At 56.2% G+C, this 25,601-nt stretch overlaps 1 protein-coding gene across 9 annotated transcripts in view; it reads left to right on the top strand.

The window, feature by feature from the left end:
• The window catches only part of TPCN1 (two pore segment channel 1), a 58,800-nt gene extending 33,369 nt beyond the window's left edge, over window positions 1–25,431 (top strand). For all 9 annotated transcript variants that reach the window (XM_057305783.1, XM_044389873.3, XM_026514925.4 and 6 more), the window contains 25 exons: window positions 1,093–1,269; window positions 1,637–1,750; window positions 2,553–2,683; window positions 3,519–3,607; window positions 5,186–5,220; window positions 5,921–5,979; window positions 6,237–6,336; window positions 8,847–8,963; window positions 9,219–9,343; window positions 10,140–10,188; window positions 10,707–10,770; window positions 11,621–11,665; window positions 13,680–13,736; window positions 13,816–13,869; window positions 14,029–14,101; window positions 15,066–15,173; window positions 16,125–16,196; window positions 16,730–16,819; window positions 18,080–18,195; window positions 18,912–18,958; window positions 19,532–19,600; window positions 19,772–19,856; window positions 20,703–20,842; window positions 20,989–21,069; window positions 22,792–25,431. In XM_057305783.1, coding sequence (XP_057161766.1) covers window positions 1,093–1,269; window positions 1,637–1,750; window positions 2,553–2,683; window positions 3,519–3,607; window positions 5,186–5,220; window positions 5,921–5,979; window positions 6,237–6,336; window positions 8,847–8,963; window positions 9,219–9,343; window positions 10,140–10,188; window positions 10,707–10,770; window positions 11,621–11,665; window positions 13,680–13,736; window positions 13,816–13,869; window positions 14,029–14,101; window positions 15,066–15,173; window positions 16,125–16,196; window positions 16,730–16,819; window positions 18,080–18,195; window positions 18,912–18,958; window positions 19,532–19,600; window positions 19,772–19,856; window positions 20,703–20,842; window positions 20,989–21,069; window positions 22,792–22,914 — 2,220 coding nt within the window. In that variant the 3' untranslated portion in view covers window positions 22,915–25,431. The remainder of the gene's footprint in view (window positions 1–1,092; window positions 1,270–1,636; window positions 1,751–2,552; window positions 2,684–3,518; window positions 3,608–5,185; window positions 5,221–5,920; window positions 5,980–6,236; window positions 6,337–8,846; window positions 8,964–9,218; window positions 9,344–10,139; window positions 10,189–10,706; window positions 10,771–11,620; window positions 11,666–13,679; window positions 13,737–13,815; window positions 13,870–14,028; window positions 14,102–15,065; window positions 15,174–16,124; window positions 16,197–16,729; window positions 16,820–18,079; window positions 18,196–18,911; window positions 18,959–19,531; window positions 19,601–19,771; window positions 19,857–20,702; window positions 20,843–20,988; window positions 21,070–22,791) is intronic.
• Window positions 25,432–25,601: the final 170 nt, after the last annotated feature.

The following is a 25,601-nucleotide window of genomic DNA, read 5'->3' as shown; positions in this document are numbered from 1 at the left end:
GCAGCCGGAGGCTCGTCACGGAGCCAGGGTGCGGGACCCGACTGCCCAGTTCCGTAAGCTCAGGTGCTACTGAAGCTTCTGTAGCTCGATTTTCTCATCTGTCAAATGGGATAATAAAAGTACCCACCTGAGAGGGCCATGGTCAGGAGTAAAGGAGGGTCTAGGGCTCAGGTAAGGGACTGAGCATGGTGCCTGGTCTGGTGGGCATTCAGTAAGGGTCAGCCCCTGTCCCGTTACTGTTGGAGCACAGGAATCAGGGCAAGGCCTGTCCTTGTGCAGGGGTTAGGAAATGAGGTGAAATAGTCAAGAAAGTTGGAAGCAGAACATACATATATATATAGTGAAGGTATTCTCAGGCTCCTTCTCAATGTTAGTATCATTTATAATCAGAATAACAGGTAACATCTGCAGGAGCCTACTGTATACCAGCCACCGTCCTAAGTGTCTTGCAGGAACCCTATGAGTAAGTACACGTGTTAGCCCATTGGTAGTTGGAGAGGGGGAAGGAACTTCCTGAGCGTTCTTCAGGGAGGAGCGGGGAAGCCAGGACTCAGCCGTGTTTGCTCACCCCAGACCCCCAGTTCCTTACGTTCCACAGACACTTCTGAGAGCGGGAGTTTGGCCTGAGGGGCTCACATGTGTCGCCGCTGTTCGGTCTCTTGGCACTATTCATTCTTTGATTCTTCCAGGTGGTTTTTAGGAAGGATCCCCATCAGCAGACTGATAGGGGTGCGGTTTGGTGAAGATAATATTTTGTTTAAAAAAAAAGATTTTATTTATTTATTTGAGAGAGAGAGCCTACAAGCAGGGGGAGCAGCTGGCAGAGGGAGAAGCAGGCTCCCCGCTGAGCAAGGAGCCTGATGCGGGACTTGGTCCCAGGACCCTGGGATCATGACCTGAGCCGAAGGCAGACGCTTAACCAACTGAACCACCTAGGCACCCCAAAGATAATACTTTTGATCTCCCATCATCTTCCATCTCTGGCCCGACTCTTTGCTCATCTGCCAGGGGCCTCCTTCTCCCCGCTGCCCACGGCACCTCAAGGTGTCTCGTCCTGAGGCCCGTTCACCCACCCTGCTCTCGTTTCCTCAGGAAGGCGAGAATAATGACAAGTTCTTCACCCACCCCAAGAACGCCAAAGCACTGGCGGCCTACCTCTTCGCACACAACCACCTCTTCTACCTGATGGAGCTGTCCACAGCCCTGCTCCTGCTGCTGCTCTCCCTGTGTGAGGCCCCTGCTGTCCCCGCACTCCGGCTTGGCATTTACGTGAGTGTCCGCGTGGCATGCCTGACAGGGAACATTCTGGAAGGGCAGATACTATGAGCTGATGTAAAACAGAGAGGCTCTGGAGTGTCATAGAGGCCTCACGAGCAGCAGTGGATCACCAGTCTTGCCTGGGGACCCTGCTGGAATGAATGTACCCCCCCCCCCACTGTGATACAGCTCACTGGTAAATTCCAGGGAGGGGCACCATCTGATTGCCTCACTTAGGACCATGGGTCACACCGTGGCTCCCGGTGAGCAGTGCACCTGATTAGCCTGGGTTGGGGTGGGGGGTAGCCAGGTGTGACCACCGGTCAGGGAGACAGTGGGGCTGGTGATGCAACCTCTCCCCCGTACCCTTTGGTTGCAGGTCCACGCGACCCTGGAGCTGTTCGCCCTGATGGTGGTTGTGTTTGAACTCTGCATGAAGTTGCGGTGGCTGGGCCTCCATACCTTCATCCGGCACAAACGGACCATGGTCAAGGTGATGGGCCCATCTCCGTATGGCCTTGTCTCTAATGGCACCTTCAAGCCCGTGTCTTCAGTTCAATGCCACAATCCCCCATGGGCTAAGCCCTGCACTCAGACGTGTGACCCTGGGGCCCGTCCTCGTCTTATGGAGCCTTGCTCCAGAGGTCATGGTGATGCCAACAGGAGCCACTGTGATTTGGCATCTAGTGTGTGCCAAGCCCTAGCATGACAGCCTTTGTGGGAGATGTGTTACTGTTCCCAGTTTACACCCTGCCACCCGGATGAGAATGGGACCTAAATCCCAGAGGCCTGGGATTCAAACCCAGGTCTGTCTGGTCTCCAAGCCCACGCTGATCAACAACCAGTAACCTATAGCTCTCTCTGTGCAGTGAGTAGGAATGTGGCAGAGTGCGCTTTGCTATATAAAAAGCACGCATACTTGTCCAGGAGAATGTGCCCCAGGAATGGCAGATCAGCATGCCCGGTGGGCCCCAGCGGTGTGGGGAGAGCTGAAGGCGCAGGGCGGGCAGACGTGGCCGGGCAGAGTGGCAGTTTTGCTCGAAGTACTACCCATCGAGCTTCTGGGAGCTCTGCCTGTGGCTTCTCTCTCCTGGGACCACACGTCTGTGTCAGCGGCCACAGGGCTTGTCTCCAGGGACTGCTTGATGTTGGGGGAGGCCTGACAGAGAGCTGGAGAGAAGGGAAAGGCCTCTTGAGGCCAGAGTGGGCAGGATCTGGCCAGCCCGCTGTTCTGGGTATTTGGGAGGGAGCTGGGTTAGAGGGGCCGATGGTGCTCTGTGCCTGTCCTCCCCCAGACCTCCGTGCTGGTGGTGCAGTTCGTCGAGGCCATCGTGGTGTTGGTACGGCAGACGTCCCACGTGCGTGTGACCCGGGCGCTGCGCTGCATTTTCCTGGTGGACTGTCGGTACTGTGGAGGCGTCCGGCGGTAAGGCCTGGGGGACGAGACGGTCGCTATCTTGGCCTGGCCTGGACCCTCTGGGCCCATGGAGCGGGACCCAGTGAGTCAAGTAGTGATAAGATCAGTCCTGCACTCTGGAAGAACATAAGCACGCTCGCTTCCCTCGGCCACTCGACCCGCACGGAGCGGAAGGCAGGAATCTGCTCAGTTTGGTTTCCCGGCACTGGGTCTGGGGCTCTTTCCCGTCTTCCCCGCAGCCTTCTGGAGCTGGCTTCTCTCTCTGAGCACATTAGTTGCTCAAATACAGCAGTGGCGGCAGCCCGAAGCAGGCCACTCCTGAGAGGCCAAGTGATTCAGCAGGCTGACACCCCCACAGAGCCTGGGGGGCTGGACTCAGCCTGCCCTCCAGCCTGAAGTTAAGCTTAGTTCTGAAGAACCCATCTGGAAAATCTCTTGGCTGGGGCACTGTTGGTGAGAGCAGGCTAGCAGTTCATTCTTCAGGCCCATTGTCAAAGAGCTGGAAGCAAGCGTCCCGGGAGTAGGTGGCCCCGAAATGTCTTCATGCATCCCACGTCCCGCTCGGGGAAGCCTTGTGCCGAAGGCCGTGCACTTGGCCTCCCGCCCTTCCCTCCATTAGTCACAGGGCCCTTGTCTGCTGGGGCTACGAGCAGGGGGAGGGGCTGCGTGTGCCACACCTGCCCCCGGTCTTCCCTCTCGCCCCCTGCGTGCAAGTCCTCCGGGAAAACGCTAATGCAGCAGGACTTAGTGTTGTGTGAATCAGGAGCCCCAGGCCCCCAGCTCGCCCGTGGCGTCCCAGACAGCGCTACCCGCTTCACCCCTTCCTGCCCCGCTCTCTTCCCAGCAACCTGCGGCAGATCTTCCAGTCCCTGCCGCCCTTCATGGACATCCTCCTGCTGCTGCTCTTCTTCATGGTCATTTTCGCCATCCTTGGTGAGTCCCCTGCGCCCCAGGGCCCGGCAGCCTCTAAAAAGCGAATTCACAGTTGAAGAAACATTGACTTTGACAGTGTCAGAAGTCCAGAAGGCTTTTAAAGTGGTTAAACCCCATTTAACCATCAACTTTGGAGAGGCAGTGTTAGGAATAAAATGGAAGCCACCCCTGTATCTTTCCGTGAGGTCGATTCCCTTTCCCCTCAGAGGTCCCGCCTGACCTAGGCTTACCATCACACGCATATCTTTATAGTTTTACTTCCTGTTTCCTTAAATCACAAATAAGTGTGATTGCTTTGCATATGGGAACATTTTACATACATGGTTATGTAACGGGCGCGCGCCCTCCTGCGAAGTTTCTTCTGTTTTCGCTATTACACGTCACACTGCTGGGAACACTCACGCATCTCCTGGTGTACGAGAGTTTCTTTAGGGCGTGTGCCTAGGACGGTAGCAAGTGCACACTCCAGCCTCCCCAGGTTTCAAAGCAAGATCGTGGCCTTTCTAACCCTGAGGAAGCCTTGCCTCTTCAGGTAAGGCCAAGTATTTACGTGACAGCCACATCCAGACACAGGGCTCAGACAGTGGGGACCGTGGGACATGGCTGGGAAGCCTGGGGTCCCTTCTCTGGTCCTGGAATGGCGAAGACAGTGGATCCAGAGAGCCCTGCCTCTAAGGCCAGCGCCTCGGGCCCTTCTGACTGCTGTGTTCCGAGCCATTGGCTCCCGTGTCACCTACCCTCCCTCCCGCCACCTCCAGTCTCTGTAGAGTCTCCTTTGTGCTCCAAGGGGGCTACTTCCCTTGTCCCACTCAGGGGACTTCGAGGACTCGGGGGAATAGCCTATTCCAGGAGGGAGATACTGACGGTGTTCCCACCGCAGGACCCTGGGCTGGAGGAGAACAAGGGGATCCCTTTGGAACGGTTACTTGGCTGTCATGTTCCCAAAACCAAAATTGCAAACCAACAGTCTGGATTCCAAACCCAGCCTGTGGATGAGTTTTATCTGGTCTGAAAATGTTGAGCCAACATTTAAAAATTAGATTTGTTGCTTGAAAATATAAATTTCCAGCCCTGAAAAAAAAATTTTTTTTTTAATTAAAAAAGGGAGATGGGATTGACGAACGACATTGTGTTAGTTTTAGGTGCACAACGTAACGCCTTGGTACTTGTGTGTATCGTGAAGTGATCACCACAGTCAGTCTCGTTAACGTCCATCACCACACACACACTTACAGTTGCTTTTTTTCTTGTGATGCGAACTTTTAAGATCTACTCTCTGAGCAACTTCCAAATATATGATAGAGTGTTGTTACCTAGTCGCCATGCTGTACGTCCAGGCTTTTCAAACAGTAGACCCACTGGTTCTTAGGCCACATTCCCAAATGGCAGCATTTCTGCTGTGTCCAGGCACACCTGCTCCTTTAGACAGCACGGCGTGTTCTCCAGAATTCCGCAGTCCCCACCACTCCCTGACGCTCTCCCTCTGCCCCTGCGCTTGTTTACGTGTATTTGTGCAATCCTTTGACGTCTGGATGGGACCTCTGCTCTAACCTTTTTATGGTTTCTGCCACCTTCTAGGTTTCTACTTGTTCTCCCCTAATCCTTCAGATCCCGTAAGTAATCTCTGTATTTGTCTGTTTCTTTTGTTGTTCGTTGTGGTTTTTTGTTTTGTTTTTGTTTTTGTTTTTTAGAGAGAGAGCATGTGCATGCATGGGAGGGGGGCCCAGGGAGAAAGAGAATCTCAAGCAAGCTCCCCACCAACATGGGGCTTGATCCCATGACCCTGAGATCATGACCCGAGTTGAAATCAGATGCTTAACCGGCTGAGCCATCCAGGCGTCCCTGTTTCTTTTTTTATGTGGGGCCTTTCCCCTCCGGCAGGGTGGCCAGCGTGACGCCCTGGACACATTAGGAAGGTCTCTCAGCATAATTTATGGTGCTGGAAAGTTCCTGTCACCCCTACTTGAACCGCTGCGTTCCTTAAGTGCCGAGGGAATCCCCTTTCCTGCCCTTGAGACGCATGTTTCCAGGATCAGATCTGGAACAGTTGGTGAAGGAGCAGTGGAGGGGAGCCAAGCCGATGGTGCAGACATGTGATTCTCTAGGAAAAGAGTCCCAGTCAGTTGTCTGCTTCTGCCAGAAGCACGGAGTTCAGGAAGGCGGAGGCGGCTGGACTCCACATTTGCTCCTTCCTCTGTCCTCCTCAGGAGTCCTTGGGAGGAGGGGGGAGGGAGGGGCAGGCTGGGGCGCTCCAGGTGGCCCATGGCGGCCTGTTCCTGGTGCCAGTGCATCTTCTGCCTTCTTTCCTTGTAGTACTTCAGCACGCTGGAGAACAGCATCGTCAGTCTGTTTGTCCTTCTGACCACAGCCAAGTGAGTGTGGGCTGGGCTTGGGCTTGGGCCCTCTGCTAGTGCCCCAGGGTCTTTCCTTTTCAGCCAAGAATGTTCCACACCTGAGCACAGACGGGTGCCCGGGGAGGGAGGTGGCCCGATGAGCTCGAAGCCCAGGGACGGAGAGGAGGGGAAGGTGGGGTGGGGCCGGGAAGGCAGAAAAGAGAGAGGTCTTCTGGGAAGATGGAGAATGGGAGAAAGCAGAGGCAGGGCCCTGCGGTCATGCTCCGCAAATCCAGTTTCCCAGATGTGATGATGCCCTCCTACTCCCGGAACCCCTGGTCCTGTGTCTTCTTCATCGTCTACCTCTCCATCGAGCTGTACTTCATCATGAACCTGGTGAGTGAGCATGCGTCACGCCCCCCCCCCCCCCCCCCCCACCGCTGGGGCTTCCATCCCAACCGGCACAGCACCGGGCACCGCGAGAATGGGCAATAGGGGCCCTCTCGGCCTCCTTTGGGGCAGGGGTCCCAGGCCGTGGTCAAGTGTGGCGTGGCGCCAGGCGCCCTGTCGGGACTTGAGTCCTGCTGGTTACAGTGGTAGCAGCCTCCCCGGGGCAGTCCTGCCATTGCCGTTAGCATTAGAGCCAGCCTGTTAGGTCAGGCTACCCTGGGGCCTCTCCTTCTCCAGCAAACACGGGTCAGAATAACTATAAAAGCTGGTTGGGGAGCCTGGGTGGCTCAGTCGGTTGAGCGACCAACTCTTAGTTTCAGCTCAGGTTATGATCTCGGGGTCACGAGATTCTCTCTCTTCTCCTCCCCGCCACCCAGCTCACGCACACGTATGTGCACACTTGCGCTCTCTCTCTCTCTCTTTCTCAAAATAAATTAGTAAATAAACTAAATATAAAAGCTGGCACTAATGAAGTTGTGGCCGGGCAGCGGGCAAGGTACTTTATATAACAAGGATTAAATGATTTATCCCAAAAACCCTGGAGCTGCTGTTATGGTTCTCAACTTATCGATGAGGAAACTGAGGCCAGACCAGCAGAGTGACTTGCCCACAGCTGCACAGCTCAGGGTGGCCCGGAGAGGTGGTCGGATCGCAGAGCCCCACTCTTCCCCACCCTGTCCTGCTGCACCCACGTGTCTGTTTCCACCCCCGCGTGGGAACCATTAGAAAATCCAGCACAGGACCCACTCTGCTAAGGAGAATGTAACGTCCTGGGACCTTTGAGGTGTTTGCTGAGGCCCAGCGGGCCTCCAGGAAGGTTCCTGCCATCAGCAGATTGCCCCGAAGATGAGGCCATTAGGCCCATGTTGAGACCACATGTCAATGCCAGAACTATCGGAGAGGCTTTATCAAGTCTTGTGGTTATTTTTAATTTATTTATCATTTTAAAAAAAGATTTTATTTATGTATTTGACAGAGAGAGGGAGCACAAGCAGGGGGTCAGGCAGGGAGAGGGAGAAGCAGGCTCCCTGCTGAGCAAGGAGCCTGACACGGAACTTGATCCCTGGACCCCAGGATCATGACCTGAGCTGAAGGCAGACACCTAGCCGACTGAGCCACCCAGGCTCCCTTATGTTTATTTTTAATTTTTTTTAAAGATTTTATTTTTAAGTAATCTCTACACCCAACGTGGGGCTGGAACTCACAACCCCGAGATCAAGAGTCACACGCTCTACCAGCTGAGCCAGCCAGGCGCCCCAAGTCTTGCATTTATTTTTACACTTCTGAAGAGCGTTCTTACACTGCTCACCACAGTCAGGGCCAGGGTAGAAATGGAAAGCACTCACCCGGGATAGACTTGTGCAATGTCCTAAAAACTTGAAGTCTTAAAAAGGAAAATATTTTCCTTTTTTATTCTTCCAAAACCAAAATGTTGGCTATCTTTATATGTGTTATAGTTCTTACATACTGTTGTTAGTTTAGAATCATAAAAATATATTCTGTGTAACTGATTTGCTTCAATTTGTAATATATTTAGAGCTGTGAAAATCTAGGGCATGGGTCAGCAAACTGCAGCCTGCTGGCCAAAGCCAGCCCACCGCCTGTTTCTATAAATAAAGTTTTATTGGCACACAGCCATGTCCATTTGTTTATGCATCATCTGTGGCTGGTCTCATGCTACAGCTGCAGGGTTGCGTAGTTTCAACAGACACCATCTGGCCTTCACAGCCTAAAATATTTGCTATCTGTCCCTCTACAGAAAAAGTTTGCTGACCCTCCCTTGATCTAAAAGGGGAAAAATGGGAGACCAATTTGAAGGGATGGAAAAGACAAGAGAGTTTCCCTCAAAATATTTTTGAGAGAAAAAGAAAGTGTTTCCACAAAAGGTTTTTTTTCAGTTCTGCTCCCGCCCTCCCGCTGCCCTTTGATGATGCAGACTGTATCGTTAATACGCCAGTTCTGGAATTAGGCAGCCTGGGAATGTTGTGCCCTGGAGGACAGGCTACCCCACTGCCCTGATTTCCGGGGCCAGGCGTGGAGCTGTGACTCGCCGGGAACAAGGGGACGCAGGAGGAAGCATCACGTGCAGCGGTGTTCCTTCCTGACCGATCTTGGGATGGGCACAGGTTCCCCGGCCATGATGCTGGGCTGAACTGGGTGTAGAACCCAGTGTGTTCCTCTCGCCGCTTCCCCTTAGAACGCTGCCCAGCCAGTCGTAAGCTTAGGCGGAGAGGAGCACCTTGGGAAAGTATAATAATGACTTCATGTATCCGAAGAGAGAAAATTTACAAGTGGCAGTGGATGGCCTTCCTCTGCTGATGCTTGGAGACAAACTTCCTATATGAGGGGCAGGTGGGAGGGTCTTCTCAAGCCCCTCTTCTGGGGTGGCTGGAACTGCCCAACCCCTTGAGGCCCCACCCCGCAGGGGAACCAGGTCTTGTATTCTTCGCTCACAGCTTCTGGCCGTGGTGTTCGACACCTTCAATGACATTGAGAAACGCAAGTTCAAGTCTCTGCTGCTGCATAAGCGAACCGCCATCCAGCATGCCTACCGCCTGCTCATCAGCCAACGGGTAGGGAGGGGTGGGGGCCGGGCCGGGCAGGGGACTGGTCCCTGCTGCCCCTCACTTGCCCCGAGCAGCCCCCTAAGCACGGCAGGGCCAGCAGCTTTAGAAACCAGCAGTTCTGCCCCTGGGAGAACACGAGCGAGCCAGGTGCCCTGGGATCCCTTGCTATCCTGGGGGTCCCAAGGGGCTGCTCCTCAGGGAAGGGGCATCTGGGCCCTGCATTTTCCTGCGTTCACGCAGCCATCTGCCCTCTTCCCGCAGAGGCCCGCCGGCATCTCGTACAGGCAGTTTGAAGGCCTGATGCGCTTCTACAGGCCCCGGATGAGTGCCAGGGAGCGTTATCTGACTTTCAAGGCCCTGAATCAGAGCCACACACCTCTGCTCAGGTAAGAGTGGACGCCAGGTGGGGCGGGGTGGCCAGAGGCATTCGTGAGAGGGAGCTGGAGCAGGCAAGGGCCCCAGGAGGTGGGTGGGCAAAGAAGCTTGTTAGAGACTAGTTTTCCCCACAGAGATTCTTCTACGTGTAGACGGTATTATTCATCAGGTTTCTTTTAACAAGTCACAAAAGTCCAGCCCAAACCCAACTCAAGCTGGCTTGACAAAAAAGGAATCCATTGGCTCATGAAATGGACTGGCCCCACCACTCGCTCTCAGCCCTGAGTGAGCAGAGCCACAGAGCCGGTGAACACACACACACACACACACACACACACACACACATACACACACACAGAGCCCTGGCAGAGCCTCCAGAACCAGCCCTGAGATCTCATGGGCAGTCTTGGTCTTCCAGACTGCTGATGATCGGAGCCCTTCTTTCTGGGAAAGGAAGCAGGTCTGCTGTAGAAACACGAGGAACCGAGCTCTGTTTGGGCTGAACTCAGTCCCCGATGTTCCATTAAGGCCTCTGCTAGAGGAGGCTCTATCCCTGTCCATCTAAGAGTTACAGTCATCCAGGGGGATTAAAGCTGTCTGTGGTCAGCGTAGACAAAGCAGATTCGGTACGCATGGCACCTGGAGGGAGGAAATTCAATGCCCCCAGGTAAGGGTCCCTGGGGCCCTGAGGTGTTGAAACTCGCAGATGTCCCCCCACATTGAAGGGGACCATGGGTGGACAAGGGAGACCTGAGCTCAGAGGGAACAGGTTCTGATTTTTTTACCTTTTCATGTGGCTTATAACAGCCTGAAGGACTTTTATGATATCTATGAAGTCGCTGCCTTGAAATGGAAGGTGAGTGCTCGTGCGGGACCAAAGACCAGGGAGCCAGAGACGGAGTGGGGCCGGCTGCTGGGGGGGGGGGGGCTGCGGCCCAGGTCCTTCCCTGCTAGAACAGCTCAGCTCTAGGCTTGGCACCCCGCACTGTGGGATTACAGGTGGCCCCCCCATGGACCCTGACAGTTGCACTGTCGCTTCCTGGTTAAGAACACCGAACCTCGGGTAGACCCCATTAGTCACGGACATCAGGCAAGTTACCGAACCTTCCCAAGGCCTGTCTCACCTGGGAAATGGGAGAACGATGATCCCTATCTACAGTTATTTTCAGGATTACATAAAAAGAAGGCATGTGCGCAGCTCCATTTACAAGCTCAGCGGACAGCGGCATCGTTGTTATTTCGATCCTTGGGTATTTTCATTGTTCCCCAAGTTAGCCAGGGGAGCAGGGAAGGAAAGCGGCAGCCTGGCCCCCAGGGCGAGGTGCTGGACACCGGTCCTCACACCCCCTCTCCATGGCCCTGTTTCCTGGCCAGGCCAAGAGAAATAGAGAACACTGGTTTGATGAGCTTCCCAGGACCGCATTCCTCATCTTCAAAGGTAAGGTTGAGCTGAGTGTGACATCTGGGCAGCTGGAGACAGATGGAGGTTTCCAGAGACCACAGATGAGCATTCGAAGAGCATGCTCACAGGGTGTGTGTGCGTGCGTCTGAGTGTCTGTGTGTGTACGAGAGACAGACAGTGTGGTCAGCCCAGCAGGCAAATACGTGTGGTTTTTAAAAGGCGGTAGGATTACATTATTGATTCTCTTCTCAAACCTGCCTTTGTCCCTCATAGTGTACTCCGACCATCCTGCTGTGGCAGGACGCATAGCGAGCCCAGATGACACCATGCTTGCCCGGCATGAAATTCCAGATTCTAACATCCAAGTGTTACCCCTGAATTGAATGCCAGTTTTGAAGTTCCATGGAGGGGCATGGTCAGCTTGCAGGGGATTTCTTGTGCAAAAAACCTGAAGCCTTGGGTGTAGGCCATTAGGAACAAGAGTCAGGACAGGGTATCCTATTTTGTGATTTCTTTTGCAGCTAGGGCTTTGGGTACCGCTGTTAGTCCATATTCTTCAGAGGGTTTTCCATCCCATGGAGGGATAGTTAACTCAAGTGGTTGAATGTAGTCTCGGGTCGAGGCCAGCAGCAAGTTAAGGTTAGCAGTGACCAGCCAGGCTTCGCTCTGCTCCATTCTGGCTCCGAGCTGCCCGGGCTCTCCCCAGAGCAGCCGTTGGCTGTGTGGTCTTGCCTGAGCACAAGCGTGGGGTCACTCTCAGAGCACGCCCTCCTTCCTCACCCTTGGGCATAAACACCCCGATTGCTCACGTGTGAGAAGTGTGCCGTAGGGGAATGTGTCCTTGCAAATGAAGATTTTGATGTTAACATTTCTTCTCTTCAAATAGGAATTAATATCCTTGTGAAGTCCAAGGCCTTCCAGTATTTCATGTGTAAGTGTGAAATACCACAGCTCCAGGCCCCTTCCTGCCTGACTCTCTTACCGTTCCGGAAGGTGGAGAGGCAGGAGATTAGCCCTGCAGTCGTGTGGTTGACTTTTTATTATAGAAAATTCCAAGCATGTGTAAAAGTGGGGAGAGGATAACGAGCATCCACGTACCCATCACCCTGCTTCAACGGCCGTCACCCATGGCCAGTCTTTCTGTCCGTCTGTACCCTCACTGTGGCCCATCTTGCCCTCCCTAGACCTGGAGATTTTGGAAGCAGACTTCAGAACCACGGGATGTGGTTGTTTGCCCTGTCAAGTCTGTTTCAATCTGTAGGTTTCTCTTCCATCCCTTTTCTCCGTCTTGTGACATCCCATTTCTCCGTCTCATTTTTGCCATGTTCCTCTGTTGTTTATTTCCCGTCATCTGGTAGTTCTTTCTAGAGTTGTGTTGTCTAGTGTGGTAGCAATTTGCCATGTGTGGCTATTTAAATTTAAGCAACTAAAATGAAAAAAGCCACAGAAGCCACATCTCAAGTACTCAGTCACCACATACAGCTACCGACTACCAGTTGGACAGCACAGAGGAGGAAATTTCCGTCGTCGTAGGAAGTCCTCTTGGACAGCACTAATGGAAAGGCCTGGTTGCATTCAGTCTTTCTAAGGAGCTCTGGTTCCATTTAGTGGGAAATGGTGCTTAGAGACCAGTTTGAAATGCTAAAGGTGCTCACGGCTTGGAGTTGGTTATTATTTCTAGGGCTTTCCATGGACAGAGATAGGATTTTGTTTTTAAAAATAAACCATATCGGGAGTTTATCCTGACTTTCCTAATTCAAATTCAGGACTGTTGTGTTTTTACCAAACTTCCTCATTCTTTCATATCCAAATTCCCCCCCCCCGCCAGTCTTAAAATCCTGGTTCCCAACACCACTTACACAATTACTCATTCGCTGTACCCCACAGTAGACTCATAACCGTCTCCAGACAGTGCTCCCAACACAGTCCCAGCGCTGAGAACACTCCTTTGGGGGCATACGTTCACATGACGGGTGTTACAATCACCTGTAGTAGTCCTTTCTCCACGTGGGGGTGTCAGCAACTGGACACACATTCAGGTTTCTTTATTCCATTTTATTTTTGATTTTCAGCAATTGCTTTTTTTTACATCTAACTTTGTTTTATGTAAATTATCTACATGGTTCCAAGTCAGATCTATAAAACCAAGTGTATTTAAGGATGTCTCATTTGCATCCTGTCAAACCTCCTCCAATGGATAACCTTTATTTTGGTTTCTTCTTCCATTTTTTAAAAACTATAGGTAGATACATACATAAGCCTATGCCCATGTCTTCAATCAATGATGGCATACTTCATACACTTTTCTCCACCTTGCTTTTTTTAGTTAACACTCTACCCCAGAGGCCACTGCCCACCAACAGACAGAGAGTTGATACTTCACTGTTTCCTGAACGTGTCACAGTTGCTCCAGCCAGTCCCCTCTTGATCATTTAGGGCACGTCTAGGTTTTTGCTCTCACGAACAGTTCGCCAGCAAATGGCTTGCAGGACACATTGTTCTGTGTTTTGCTAGTCTCTCACGGGGCGGATCGCTAGAAGTGGGATTGGTATGGAAAAGGCCAAATGAATAGGTAATTTTGCTAACTAGTTCCTGCAGTCATCTTCAAGTCGCCTGTCCCCAGGGAAGAGCAACCATTCTAATGCTCAAACTTTGACACCGACTTGGAATGACCTGTAGGTTTTACTGAAGCAACTGGTATCCCCACGGTGACATAGAGTGTGTTTTTGGAAACCTGTGACCATTTTCTAAGTGAAACCACTGGTTGATGTAACTCATGTAAAAGCACGAAGGGGAAGGAAGCCATCCATCACGTGGGTGTGTGGGGCATCCCCCGGGGGCTGCCGGGAAGGTAGCTGGGGCGAGGGGGGGGGGTGCTGCGGCTGTGAGCTCTAGATTTGCACGCCCATCTGTGTTTTCTCTCTTACGGGCCTGTCCGTTTGCAGACTTGGTGGTGGCAGTCAACGGGGTCTGGATCCTCGTGGAGACCTTCATGCTGAAAGGTGAGCCCTGGCTGGGGGACCGGCCCGTCCCGTGGGCACACCTGGCCCACCGCCTGACCTCCCGCCTCTTATCTCGCAGGCGGGAACTTCTTCTCCAAGCACGTGCCCTGGAGTTACGTCGTCTTTCTGACTAGTAGGTTTCTGAACGTGGCTTTGCTGAACTGCTTGTCTTAAACACCAGCCTGTGGGGGAGGCTGCAGACCCCAGAAGAGCCTCAGTGGGAAACCGAGCCAGGCCAGGTGTGGGAGGGGCCGCGGTCGGGCCACTACTAACTGCATCCTCCTGTTCCCAGTCTACGGGGTGGAGCTGTTCCTGAAGGTTGCTGGCCTTGGCCCCGTGGAATACCTGTCCTCCGGGTGGAATCTGTGAGTGGTGCGCGTGTTTCCTAACCACATCCGAGACTGAGGGAGCCGCGGCTCCTCTCCCTCCACACCCACAGCACGCACGGCGGTCTGCAGCACAGGAGGAGGGGCGGAGGACAGGACAAGGCCTTTGTCTCCTGGAGCAGTTGTACCTGTGGCTCTGGGACTCGCCAGGGTCAGGCCTTGTCTTACTCTCAGGCCCCCCTTGCCCATTCCTCCGAGACAGGGCCTTTTAAGGGTCCTTAGGCTGGCTGGCTCTAACTAGTCATTGAGTCCCTGCACCGATCGCCAACAACTAAGCTCTTTTCTGCCCCATAAAAACCATGATTGCAACAGAGAAGGAAGCTCCCCCACCGACCTTGGTCAACCGCTAGCTGGGGGTGGTGAAGAGACCCGAGCAGCTCTTGTCCCCATTCCACTGAGACCTCTGAGGCCGCTTACCTCCCACTTAAGGGAACTCACCCACGAAATCAGGCTATACTCACGAGGTCTTGGTCTTGGCAGACAGTCCAAAGAGCAGTAGCGGGATGCTGTTTTCAGGGTGTTCACGCATGTCTGCCGAAGAGAGAAGGCCCCTGTCTTGAGCAGGGCTGGCTGGCTGGCCTCACGGGGAATCCGACTTGCCCATCCTGCCCCTTCCCTCAGTAACCTCATCGGGGTCAGAGGTTGCCCATGTAACCTGACATCTGCCGTTAGACCAGTGCAGGACCTTCAGGAGGGGGGTTTCTGGGCATCTCTGATCGCTGCTGCGTGTGCTGTGCCTGGGGGTCCAGCCAAGCCGGCCTCAGAAACCGCAGAGGGGCAGGGAGCTACTTCCCGAGCTGAGCTGCTGCCGGCTCTTGCTCTTGCCGGGGTGGGCACGTGGGCTTCTCGGAAGGGAGCATGGACAACAGGGCTGGGGAGCAGGGAGCTGCGGGAGGGAGGTGGGCCCGGGCAGGCCGAATGGACCGTGGCTTCTCCCTCCCAGGTTCGACTTCTCGGTCACGGTGTTCGCCTTCCTGGGACTGCTGGCTCTGGCCTTCAACATGGAGCCCTTTTATTTCATAGTGGTCCTGCGTCCTCTCCAGCTGCTGAGGTGACAGGGGCAGGGGCAGGGCAGGGAAAGCCTTGGGACTAGTCTGGGACGTGGCTGGAAGGCACCAGAAGATTCACAAGCCTGGGGTCAGGTTCACCCCACTGCGGAGGCACCGGCCCCTGTCTGTACCTGTGCGGGTGTGCGGCCTGCCAGCCTCCTCGCATCACAGGGATGGTAGCCTCTGACCGTGGAGGGGAAGCACGGCCCACGGCGCGGGTGACCTCAGCCTGCAGCCACAGAGACACATGCGCTCATTCATAAACCAGAAGGCCACAGCCTCCGAGGGTGCAAGGGGAGTTTTGAGGGGCCCCCATGCTTTTCTGGCACAGCTTCTTGTCAAGAAAAACCCTCCCTGGGTCTCACCTTTACCAGAGAGATGGCTGTGGGGAATCAGTAAGGGGCACTGCTCCATGGACCCCCCCCCCTTACCACCTGGGGGTCATGAGCTCTTGGTGTCTTCAGAAGCCTGGGTCTCCTTGTGGGTATCCGGCCACGATCCCATACGTGTCCTTCCTGGGAGGAGAGGTGGAGGTAGGGATAGTGGTCAGGGGCCGTGTCTCTCTAGAGGACCCCGCGGCCATGCCCCAGTGGTAGTGGCCGGGGTTGGGGGAATGTCCACTTCCTTCCCATACACGGTGGCCGGTTCCTGACCGCTGAGCCGCTGTGCCCCTGGCTCCTGTGCAGGCGTGGCTTCTGTTCCCTTCTTGCCTCTCCGTCCTGGGCGAGGCCTTGCCCCCCTCGGAGCCTCCTGGCTCTGCTGGTAAATGGCGGCGAACAGCCGCTGCTGCCTGCTCCCCCAAGGAGGAGACCGGGGAGATGCCACCGGGCGGGCGGCAGGGAGGGCAGCCGGGCTCCGGTGGGCGAGAGGCCTGGCCGTCCCCTCCGGCCCATGTTCGAGAGCGGGGCTGCGGCCACGCCGGTGTCTGAGCGCCGCCTGGTCTCTTCCCTCAGGTTGTTTAAGTTGAAAAAGCGCTACCGCAACGTGCTGGACACCATGTTTGAGCTGCTGCCCCGCATGGCCAGGTACTGTCCCGCCTCTGGGCCCCCAGGGCCAGGCGCCGCGAGGCTTGTGCCCCCGGGGGGCAGCTGGGTGGTAGTCGGGGGAGAGGAGGCGGCCCGGAAAGGACTGACATCGAGGGTCTGACGGGTCTCCAAGGAGACTGAGATGTTGACCACCACAGGTCTCCCTGGTACCACTTTTCTCCACTGACCTGTCTGAAATATTTAGTAGGGAGGGCAGGGAGCTGTCAACTCACTTACCACCTGTGTCTACATTCACAGGTAAGGGGTCACCTGTGAGTCTACCTTCACAGGTAAGGGGTGAATCTCTGGTAAAGGGGCATCTGTTACTAGAGTCCTGACTCGGGCCGTTTTTGACCCCAGACCTGAATCACGAGGCCCCTTCCCTGCAGGCACTTTCCAGTTGGTAAACCTGGCTAGGGGCATGCCTGTCCGTCAGTCAGCGCAGTGGGTCTGAGGATGCTGGGGCTGCCGGAGGCGCCGGGCTCTCCTGCCTGGCCCCCAGTCACCCTGTCCCTTCTGACCCTCCTCCCCAGCCTGGGCCTCACCTTGCTCATCTTTTACTACTCCTTCGCCATCGTGGGCATGGAATTCTTCTGTGGAATCCTCTACCCCAACTGCTGCAAGTGAGTACGCAGCGGGCCCGGCCCTGCCCGCCCCCAAGCAGCCCGTGTTTCCGGAGGACCCGGGCCAGGACTGGCGCGCTGCCCCCCGCCCCGCCGCGGGGTCCCCCGCAGCCTCGGGGGGCCGCAGGGACACAGCTCTCCGAGCCCCAGCACCCTTAGAAGCCCCGGGAATCACTTTGCTTTGCTTTTTGGGGGCTTGAGTACAATAGCTCAGTGAGGGACCTGGAATCAGAGGGCTGTCTCCAAAGCGAGGATATCCGAGCAGGTTTCCCTGTCCCCAAGCGGGCCTCTGTCCCCTCGCCCTTTGGGCTGAGGTCTGAAGGCCGCCCCTGAATCAGGAGCAGCCTGAGGCCTGAGTCCTCTGGCTTCCTCCCACTTCTCTGGGGTGGTGCGGACTGGGCAGGATTAGGCCAGTGGACAGCCACGGGAAGGCCTTTGGGGGCAGGGGTGGAGTGTGGGGAGAACCAGCTCCCATGACCTCTCCCTTCCTCCAAGCCGCCACAATGAAAGCAGTGTACTGTGACATTAATTCTCCAGTCACAGTGTTCCCTTCAAAACTGAGCCCGTAAGGCCTCAAGCACAAACTCCTTCCAAAGACACTGGCAGCCGTTTTGAGTGTCGGGCCGAGCTCAGAACCAGGCCGAGAGCAGCGGGCCACAAACCACCGTGCGCCAGAGCCAGCAGGGCAGCAGCACGAGGCCCGGGACTCTGCCTTCTGAACACGTTCCCTGGGGCCCCGAGGACCAGACGGGTAGAAACATCGGCATGAATGTTAACAGAGCAGACAGAAAGGACTGGAAGGGAAACCGCAAATAAGCTCTCAGAACAGGGGCCGCCTTTTGGAGCTTCCTGCCTGGTGCTGGGGCGAGCCCGGCAAGGAGCTTCCCCCTCCATGGGGTCACTGCCCGGCGCCCAGGCTCCGGAGCAGATCCCAGATGGGAGAGTCAGGGGAGACGCTGCCTTTCTCTCCCTTGCCAGCGTCTCCCTCCGGTAGCTGGGAGGGAGACGGCTTCACTGGTAGCAAAGAAATGCCAGGTGGACACAGATAAGCAGGGGGCAAGCCTAGGAGTCCCCAGCAAAGCCCAGCCGGTGAGAGGTGCCGAGGGCTTCCCTTGAGCCGGGAATGTGGGCCAGAGAGCTGGGGGCTGGGCCAGGACGGCGGCTCCCTGGTCAGAACTTGGTTCGCTTAAGCCTTTTGTCCTCTGTCGAGGTGACCAATTGTCTTGTGACCTTCCCTTCCGCCCCTGTCTCCCTGGCCAGTACGAGCACCGTGGCTGACGCCTACCGCTGGCTCAATCACACCGTGGGCAATAAGACTGTTGTGGACGAAGGCTACTACTATCTCAATAACTTTGACAACATCCTGAACAGCTTCGGTGAGTGCAGAGGCCACAGGCGGGACAGTCCCCAGGCACACTGCCTTTGTCACCGCGGGCCCCAGACAGATGGGGCCTGGGCCTCCCCAGTCCGAGCTCTTTGTGACACTTCCTGAGTCCTCTGGAGCCTCAGTGGGGCCTGCGGTTTGCCCCGCCGCGGGGTGCAGGCCAGGCCAGATCCCAGCACCCCCTTCCCACAAGGTTTCATTCCTGGGAGCAGAGGAGCGTCATGCTTTGCTGGGAGGGGGACAGCCTGAGGCTAGGGAACCCACCCCCAGTCACAACCCCATAGCTGCAGGGTAGGACAGCCACACCAGCCTGCCACAGTGCCCCGCGCTGACCCCAGCTCGGGCCCACACCGCGCTGCTCCTGGGTTCCACGGAGAGCCCGGGGCAGGGGCAGCCCCTCATGGCATTCCAGATACAGCCAGTCAGGTCCAGGTGCTCTTTCCCCACTGCCTGCCCCCAGCCCTGGCTCGTCCGTCGCAGGCTGCTGAGGCAGAGGGCACACCCTTTGGGGGACGGGCCAGGATGGCAGCACTCCCTGTGGGGTGCGCGCTCAGAGAGGGCCTTGGCACGCACAGCCCGAGCTGGCAGATGGGGATGCCATCATTTAGGTGCGTGGTACCTGGGATAGGTGGAGAGAGGACACTTGAAACAGACTTGGAAAAAGTGAGTCTGATTGAAACACTCCTCATTCTCCCTTCCCTTTGGCAGTGACCTTGTTCGAGCTCACAGTTGTCAACAACTGGTACATCATTATGGTAAGGACCTCGGTCAGCTCCTGGGGGCATCTTCCCACCATCCTCTGAGACCAGCTCTGGTCTTGCCTGGCCCTGGATGGGATGCATTGCTCTTCTGTTCCCTGTCGGGGTTCAGGCTCCTGGGTCACACAGGGTTGGGGTTCTGCGGAGAGCCCACAGTGTGGGCTGGGCCCCAGGAGCCATCCCTCTGCGTTTGCTAGACTTGGCTTTCATCCCTGCCCCCCGCAGACCCCCTAGCGGCCCAGGGATGCCAGTTAGCCTGTGGGTCTCGGTCCTCCTCCCACGCTGTCAAGAAACAGTGTGGCAAGAGTTGTGGGGTTCTGTTTTCCATTCCTTAAATTCTACCAAGTCGTCCACCCCTGCTTGAGACAAAGACCGCCTGTGTCAGCCCTGAGCCACCCGGGGAGCATCCGAGGCTCGTGCAGCACAGAAGAGTTTTTAGATCCCGGGAGCGAGGGCTCCCTCCTGTGATGGGGCAGGGTCTGTAACGAGCTGGGCGTGCGGGGGACCGTGGAGTGGCCCGAGTACACAATGACCCGGGCTCGCTCACAGGCTGCCTCCCTGTGTCCCCAGGAAGGTGTCACCTCTCAGACCTCGCACTGGAGCCGCCTGTACTTCATGACCTTTTACATCGTGACCATGGTAAGTCCCCGGCCACGCTCTCCGCCCTTCAACACTCAGAGTACCCAGGTGCCCCTGCCTGGTGGGCGGCCGCCCCGGGAGGAGAGGCCGGGATGGGGGGTCAGCATCTGACCGGCTCTGCTGCCTGCGCAGCGGCTCACGCACCCGCCCTCCCGCTCTGCGCCCGGCCAGGTGGTGATGACCATCATTGTCGCCTTCATCCTCGAGGCCTTTGTCTTCCGCATGAACTACAGCCGCAAGAACCAGGACTCGGAAGGTCTGTGCAAGCAGCCGTGGCCGGAGCCGTCCCGCGGCTCGTCTGGCTGGCTGCCCAGCTGTCAGCTGTCTGGCTGTCCAGTCCCGCCGTCTGGTTGTCCAGGCTTCTGGCAGTTCAGCGTATCTGTCTGGTTTATCTGTTACATCTCTCGGTGCATTGATTTTCAAATACTTAGTGACGGAAGAATGCTCTCGATCTCATGTTCAAAATAAAAACAATCCATGTCCTAGATTAGAAGAATCGCAGAGCAGAGACAGGCCTATTGTGAACGCAGCAGCCCTCTGCCCCACCCTCCCACGCCTCCGGATGCTTGTCATCCATAGCTGGCTGGCCTTTTTGCTGTGACGTCTGCATCTCTAATTCACATGGTCACCGTGCAATTCTAGATTTAAAGGGTGCGAATGTCGTACCAGTGGTTCATCCTTCTGCTGCCGGATGAACGCAGCTCTGGTAACGGCCTCGCCTGTTCCGCGGTGCCGAGCTTTGTGTGTACTGGTCCTTCCAGATTCTCCATCACAGCCACCACACATCTGTTCATTGTTTCCAAATCTCTGTCTTGTCAGGCCATCTGACCATTTTGGCTCAGAGACTCCCTGCCGAAACCCTCTGTCCCCTATAAGCTGCTGGCCCAACCAGGGCCCCTGGCACCCGCAGCAAAGGGAGGGGAAGGGACGTGCGTGCCAGATGGCAGGAGGTGGGGGGCGCGTCATGCTGAGTGGGTTTGCTCGGAGAGGGAACCTTAGGATGCCTGCCAGGGCCGCAGGGATGAGGGCTGAACCAGACAAAGCCAGATCGGGGGGCTCTGAGCCCCAGCCTCCTTCCCAGCCCTGGCCTCCCCTCCCACAGTTGACGGTGGCATCACCCTCGAGAAGGAGATCTCCAAAGATGAGCTGGTCGCTGTCCTGGAGCTCTACCGGGAGGCGCGAGGAGCCACCTCGGACATCGCCTGGCTGCTTAAGGTCCTCTCCCAGATGGAGAAGCACGAGGTGAGGAGCCCCGGGGCCGCCTCCGATGGAGGGGGCAGGTTTTGGCCTATTGGAGGGCCTCCCCCGCGGTCATCCCCTCAAGCCAGCTGAGGCAGGGCACGAGGGCCCGCGCTCGGGCCGACCCTTCAGCCCCTGCTCTTTTTTAGCAAAACACCGTGGTATTTCTGGGACGGAGATCAAGGACCAAAAGTGACCTGAGCCTAAAGATGTACCAAGAGGAGATTCAGGTAGGCGCGCCCCTGCCCCCGCTTGCCCAGACCCTCCTGCCTGGGGGTGGGCCTCCCTGCTGCTGAGTGGAGGCTGCCCTCCTGTCCCTAGCCTGAGTGTGGAGTGGGGGAGGCTCGATGCGGGGATCGGGGCCATCCACTGGGATCGCTGCCAGGGGTGTCTGGGACGCAGCGCTGGGCGGGGCTCATGCTCGGCCGTGGACCCTTGGTCCTTCCCCAACACGAGCAGCTCTCCTATATGGCCCTGCCGCTTGAGCATTCTCCAGAACCTACCCCGATGTCTTACTCTGAGCCAGAGCCGCAGGTGCAGTGCATACGGACGGCAGGGGACGTCACAGTCAGGAGGGAGTGCGGGGGCCCGAGAGCTGGCAAGGGCAGGGCTCGTCAGAGAGGTTGGCCTCTGGTCGCGGCCATTAGGTCATCAGATTCTCCTGGGCCTTGGGTCTCTTGGGTGTGTTGGCTATTTGAGGGTTTTTTGTTGTAGTTCTAATTTAAGAGAAGGGAAAAGTCAATTTTTTTTTTAGTAAAATCTCCCCATCTTTCCACATGGGCAGCTAAGTAAACGATCGAGCAACCCCATGTGGGCTGACACCCTGCATTCCAGACAGAACCCACAGAGCACAGGCCACCAGCCCACGAGCTCTGCTTTGGGTCTTCCATTCAGCCTCCGGGTCCCAGGGCTCAGGGGAGAGTCTCCCACACCACCCGTCATGCTTCTGCTGTTTCTGGCACCCTAATGGCCAGAAACCCTCTGTTTTCCCTGGGACAGTGATGACCAGTGTCCATGCCTACGAGGCAGGGACAGCACCCCGAGCTGACTCTCACATTCTCTGTGAGAACACAAGGGGTACGGACACGTGGTGGTTCGTGAAACTGGGGCCGCAGACATGTGACATTCACATGAACCTGGGTTTGATGGCGGGCTCCGTGACCTTGGGCAAGTCCCTCAGTCCATTCACACCTGTGAAAGGGGGACAGGCTCTGGCTCAGAAAGCAGAGAAGATGACTGCATGTGGGCACGCACGCAATTGCTGTCCTTTGTCCTCTGCCCATCTGTCCACTCCCGGCCTCAGTGTCCCCCTCTGTACCTCTCCGTCTTGTTTAGGCTCTCAAGTTCTGTGGCTTAGATTCTTTAAACACGCAAGATAGCTTTTCTCATTCCTTCATCACCTGAACCCCGTCTCTGAAAATGTCAGATGACATGACAGTATGGGTCTTAGGTGGGTTACAGTTTTTTGGCAAATGCTCTCACGGCCTCATTGAAGGGCAGCAAAAGCAACGTGGGGGTTAGGAGAGGCTCTCAACTTCATCCAGCTTCACACAACTTCTGAGCCTCGGTTTTCTTGGGCGTATCATGAGGACACGGTTCCCACCAAGCTCAGAAGGGCTCACACCGGGGAATCCCTTTGTGAGGGACAAAAGATTATGTTCACAATCAAACGGAGGATGATATGACTACCCGGGCCTCGCTTAGAGATGATACGTGCCAAGGAGAATATTTATAAGGAGGCCTGCAAACCTCTAATTAATAAGGGAAAGATTTCACGGTAATTTTTCTGTTTGGGCCATATGCAGAACTCCCAGCAGGTCCCGGTGTCCTGAGGCCGGCTCCCGCTGCCTGCTGTGTGCCCCGGGCAGGGGGCGCTTTTCGGGCTGGGGCAGGCGCAGGGCTGGCTGGGAGGGGTGCAGCCCGCTCAGCACGCCGCCTGCGCTCTGCTCTAGGAGTGGTACGAGGAGCACGCCCGCGAGCAAGAGGAGCGGCAGAGGCAGCTCGGCGGCAGTGGCCAGGTCCCCGCCACCCAGCAGCTCCCAGGCAGCCGCCAGCGCGCCCAGACCATCACCTAACCCCAGCGCGCGACAGCCGTCTCTTCTATGCAATAACACAATAGTATTATTTCACTACGACGTATTGAAAAACAACGCGTGTGTGTGTGTACACACACGCACACGCATTCACATATATGCACATATTTATATATAGGAAGAGAAAAAGACAAGATGGGGTTTGGTGTGTAAGCACAGTGCCCTGTTTTTCTTAACCCCAGAGGTCATTTGGTTTGGGGGGTCAGGCCGCTGTGAGCTCTTCCTAACGTGGAAAGTTCCAGAAGGCCTCTCCAGAAGACCACTTGGGTAGATTCTGCCGATCTCTGCGGGGCTCGCCTTCAAAGTGGGCCAGCCCTCCCTAGGCCAGATCCAAACCGTCTTCCCGATGCTGCGCTCACACTCGCGTCCCGGCTGACAGCTTCCCCACTAACTTTCCCTGCGGCCCGCGTCACGGGGTGTCTGTGGCCTGCTTTAGGGACAAAACCACTTAGGATGTGAGTTAGTATTTCTCTATATATGATAATATAATAGAACATTCCTTTGGGGGACCAGTGCCTAGGACCTAAGGGATAGAGTAATCAAGGGGTGTGATCATAGCCATGTGGTCGGGTCTCAGCCAGGGCTGGGCAGCGCGAGATTGCGCAAGACTACGCGAATTTCACATCCTGGCTCTGTAAGCCTTCTCTCCCACACTTCCTTTGGTCTAACCCTCGTTGCTGCAGATCCTTCTAGAATGGCCTCCTTTAGCATCTCAGGGGGAGGAGAGCAAGCCAAAGGCCGGGCTGATGGCCACCGGACCCATTCCTGAGTTGGGCTTTCTCCACGAGCTCCCTTTTCCTTGTGATTCTCTCTGCCGGCAGAGAGACATCTTGGTTAACCCGGGATTCTGCTGAAGACGGGGGGCAGATCCTTCACATTGTGCGTCAGGTTCTGCTGCTGGGAAGGGGCGCACGGAGCAGATGCTCACCCGGGGAGGTCCAGGCAGGCCTGCGGCTGAGCCCCTGCCGGTGCACTGGGACAGCTACCCCCCCAGCCCCGACCTTGATCAGTCCCCTCTGTGGACTCCACTGAGGCCAGATTGGGGACTCGGCTTGCCCCAGGTTCTTCACTGGGACAGCTGAGTTCAGGTGAGCCCTCAGTTGATCGAGTCCCCCCCCCGTATCTGTGGGGGTTCTCCTGAGGTCAGCATCGTTGGGGTAGGACCGGTGCTTGAATCCAGAGCCAGTGTTGGGGCTGGCAGCCTCCATGAGCGCTGTTGGTGGCAGCAGAAGCAGGGTCAGAGCAGAGGGAGCTCTGGTTCAGCTCCCCTGGGCTGCAAACCGAGCATGGTGCAGGAGGCAGAGGCAGTGGGATGAATGGGGTCGGGAGGGGGCAGGGGAAGCAGCCCCCACTGGGCATCCTCGTCTAACCCCAGCTTTCCAGATGCCGCCGCTGCCTGCCAGGACTTAGGAGGAAGGTGGGTGGGCAGAAGTTTCCCCCTGCCATGCCCTCTTCCCAGCAGGGTATGGCCTGATCCCAGGGGTGCCATGCTGGCTCCCCCACTGCCTCTCCCCGGCTGTCTCGAAGGCCAAGCCTTCTCGAGGGCAGCCCTGGAAGGGCTGATTCCCAGAGCCAGCACTGCACAGCTGTGCCCCTCATCGGGGGAGGAGTGGTAGACGTTTGTTTCTGTTTTTAAAGCACAGCCCTTCGGGGAAACAGTGAACCAGGGAGATCCCCACGGGGCATCAGGAGACGGGCATTGTCCTCTTGGTCTCTGGAGGGCCGCCAGCCAACACACACAGCTCTGCACCGAGCCTCAGGCCAGAACCCCTTGCCCTCTCCAGAGAAGGAACTTTATTTATTTGCACAATTGGGTGCCTTTTAGCATTTGTGTGTTGAAATGGGTATTTTGGAATCAGGAGTCAAAGGACAGCTTTCAAAGGAGGATAGGTCCTCTGCCCTGAGTGTTCAAGCCTCATTCTATCTAGTCCCTTCCCCTGGTGAACCAGGGAGGGGCGCCAGGGTAGTTGAGGCCCCTGGTGTGGGGGGTGGTACCAGGACTGGTGGGATCTAGTCCTCCCTCCAGCCCTGTCCTCTGGGAAAGGCCCTGGTTTCAGCTGGATGGGATGAATGCAGCGGCGACCATGCTGCGGGCCGGACTCCGGCCAGTAGTGGGCGCCTTTGTCATCGAGGCTAAGGACAGCTGGCCCCTTGGGGTCACCCAGGCCTGTGCGAGCTGAGGGACCTAGGACATCATCCAGCTCAGATGCCCTCTCACCACCCACGTCCTAGCCGAATGAAACCAAGGTCAACCTGGCCAACCTGCCCTTGGCCGTGATGGCATTGTGCCCCCGTCCCGCTTTGGGGGGACGCCACCCGGTCCCTCCTCCTCGCTTCCCTCCCCCAACCCAGCCTTACTCCACACCACGTGACAATCATTTTGTATGGATAGCGGGAGCAACGCTGTAAGGTTTTGTACATCGGTGATTTGTTACCTAGAAAAACCCACTGTGTCTCCAGATTTCTGGCATATTAATAAAGAAGCCTCTGCTTTGTAAACGTGGTTGCCGCCTCGTGACTTCGACCAAGTGACGTTCTGTGGCTGCCAGTACCATGGGGGGAAGGGGAGGGGTCCCATCCACAGTTGTTCCTGACCCCACCTTGGGCCCAAGCCTTTGGCCTTGGACCCAACCACTCCTCACCTGGCCCAGGTAAGGAAGAACCGGTAA

The sequence above is a fragment of the Ursus arctos genome, unplaced genomic scaffold (genome assembly GCF_023065955.2).
Source record: "Ursus arctos isolate Adak ecotype North America unplaced genomic scaffold, UrsArc2.0 scaffold_34, whole genome shotgun sequence".
Classification (NCBI taxonomy): domain Eukaryota; kingdom Metazoa; phylum Chordata; class Mammalia; order Carnivora; family Ursidae; genus Ursus; species Ursus arctos.
Note: the sequence above shows the minus strand (reverse complement) of the source record. Positions and strands in the feature narration are given on the sequence as shown.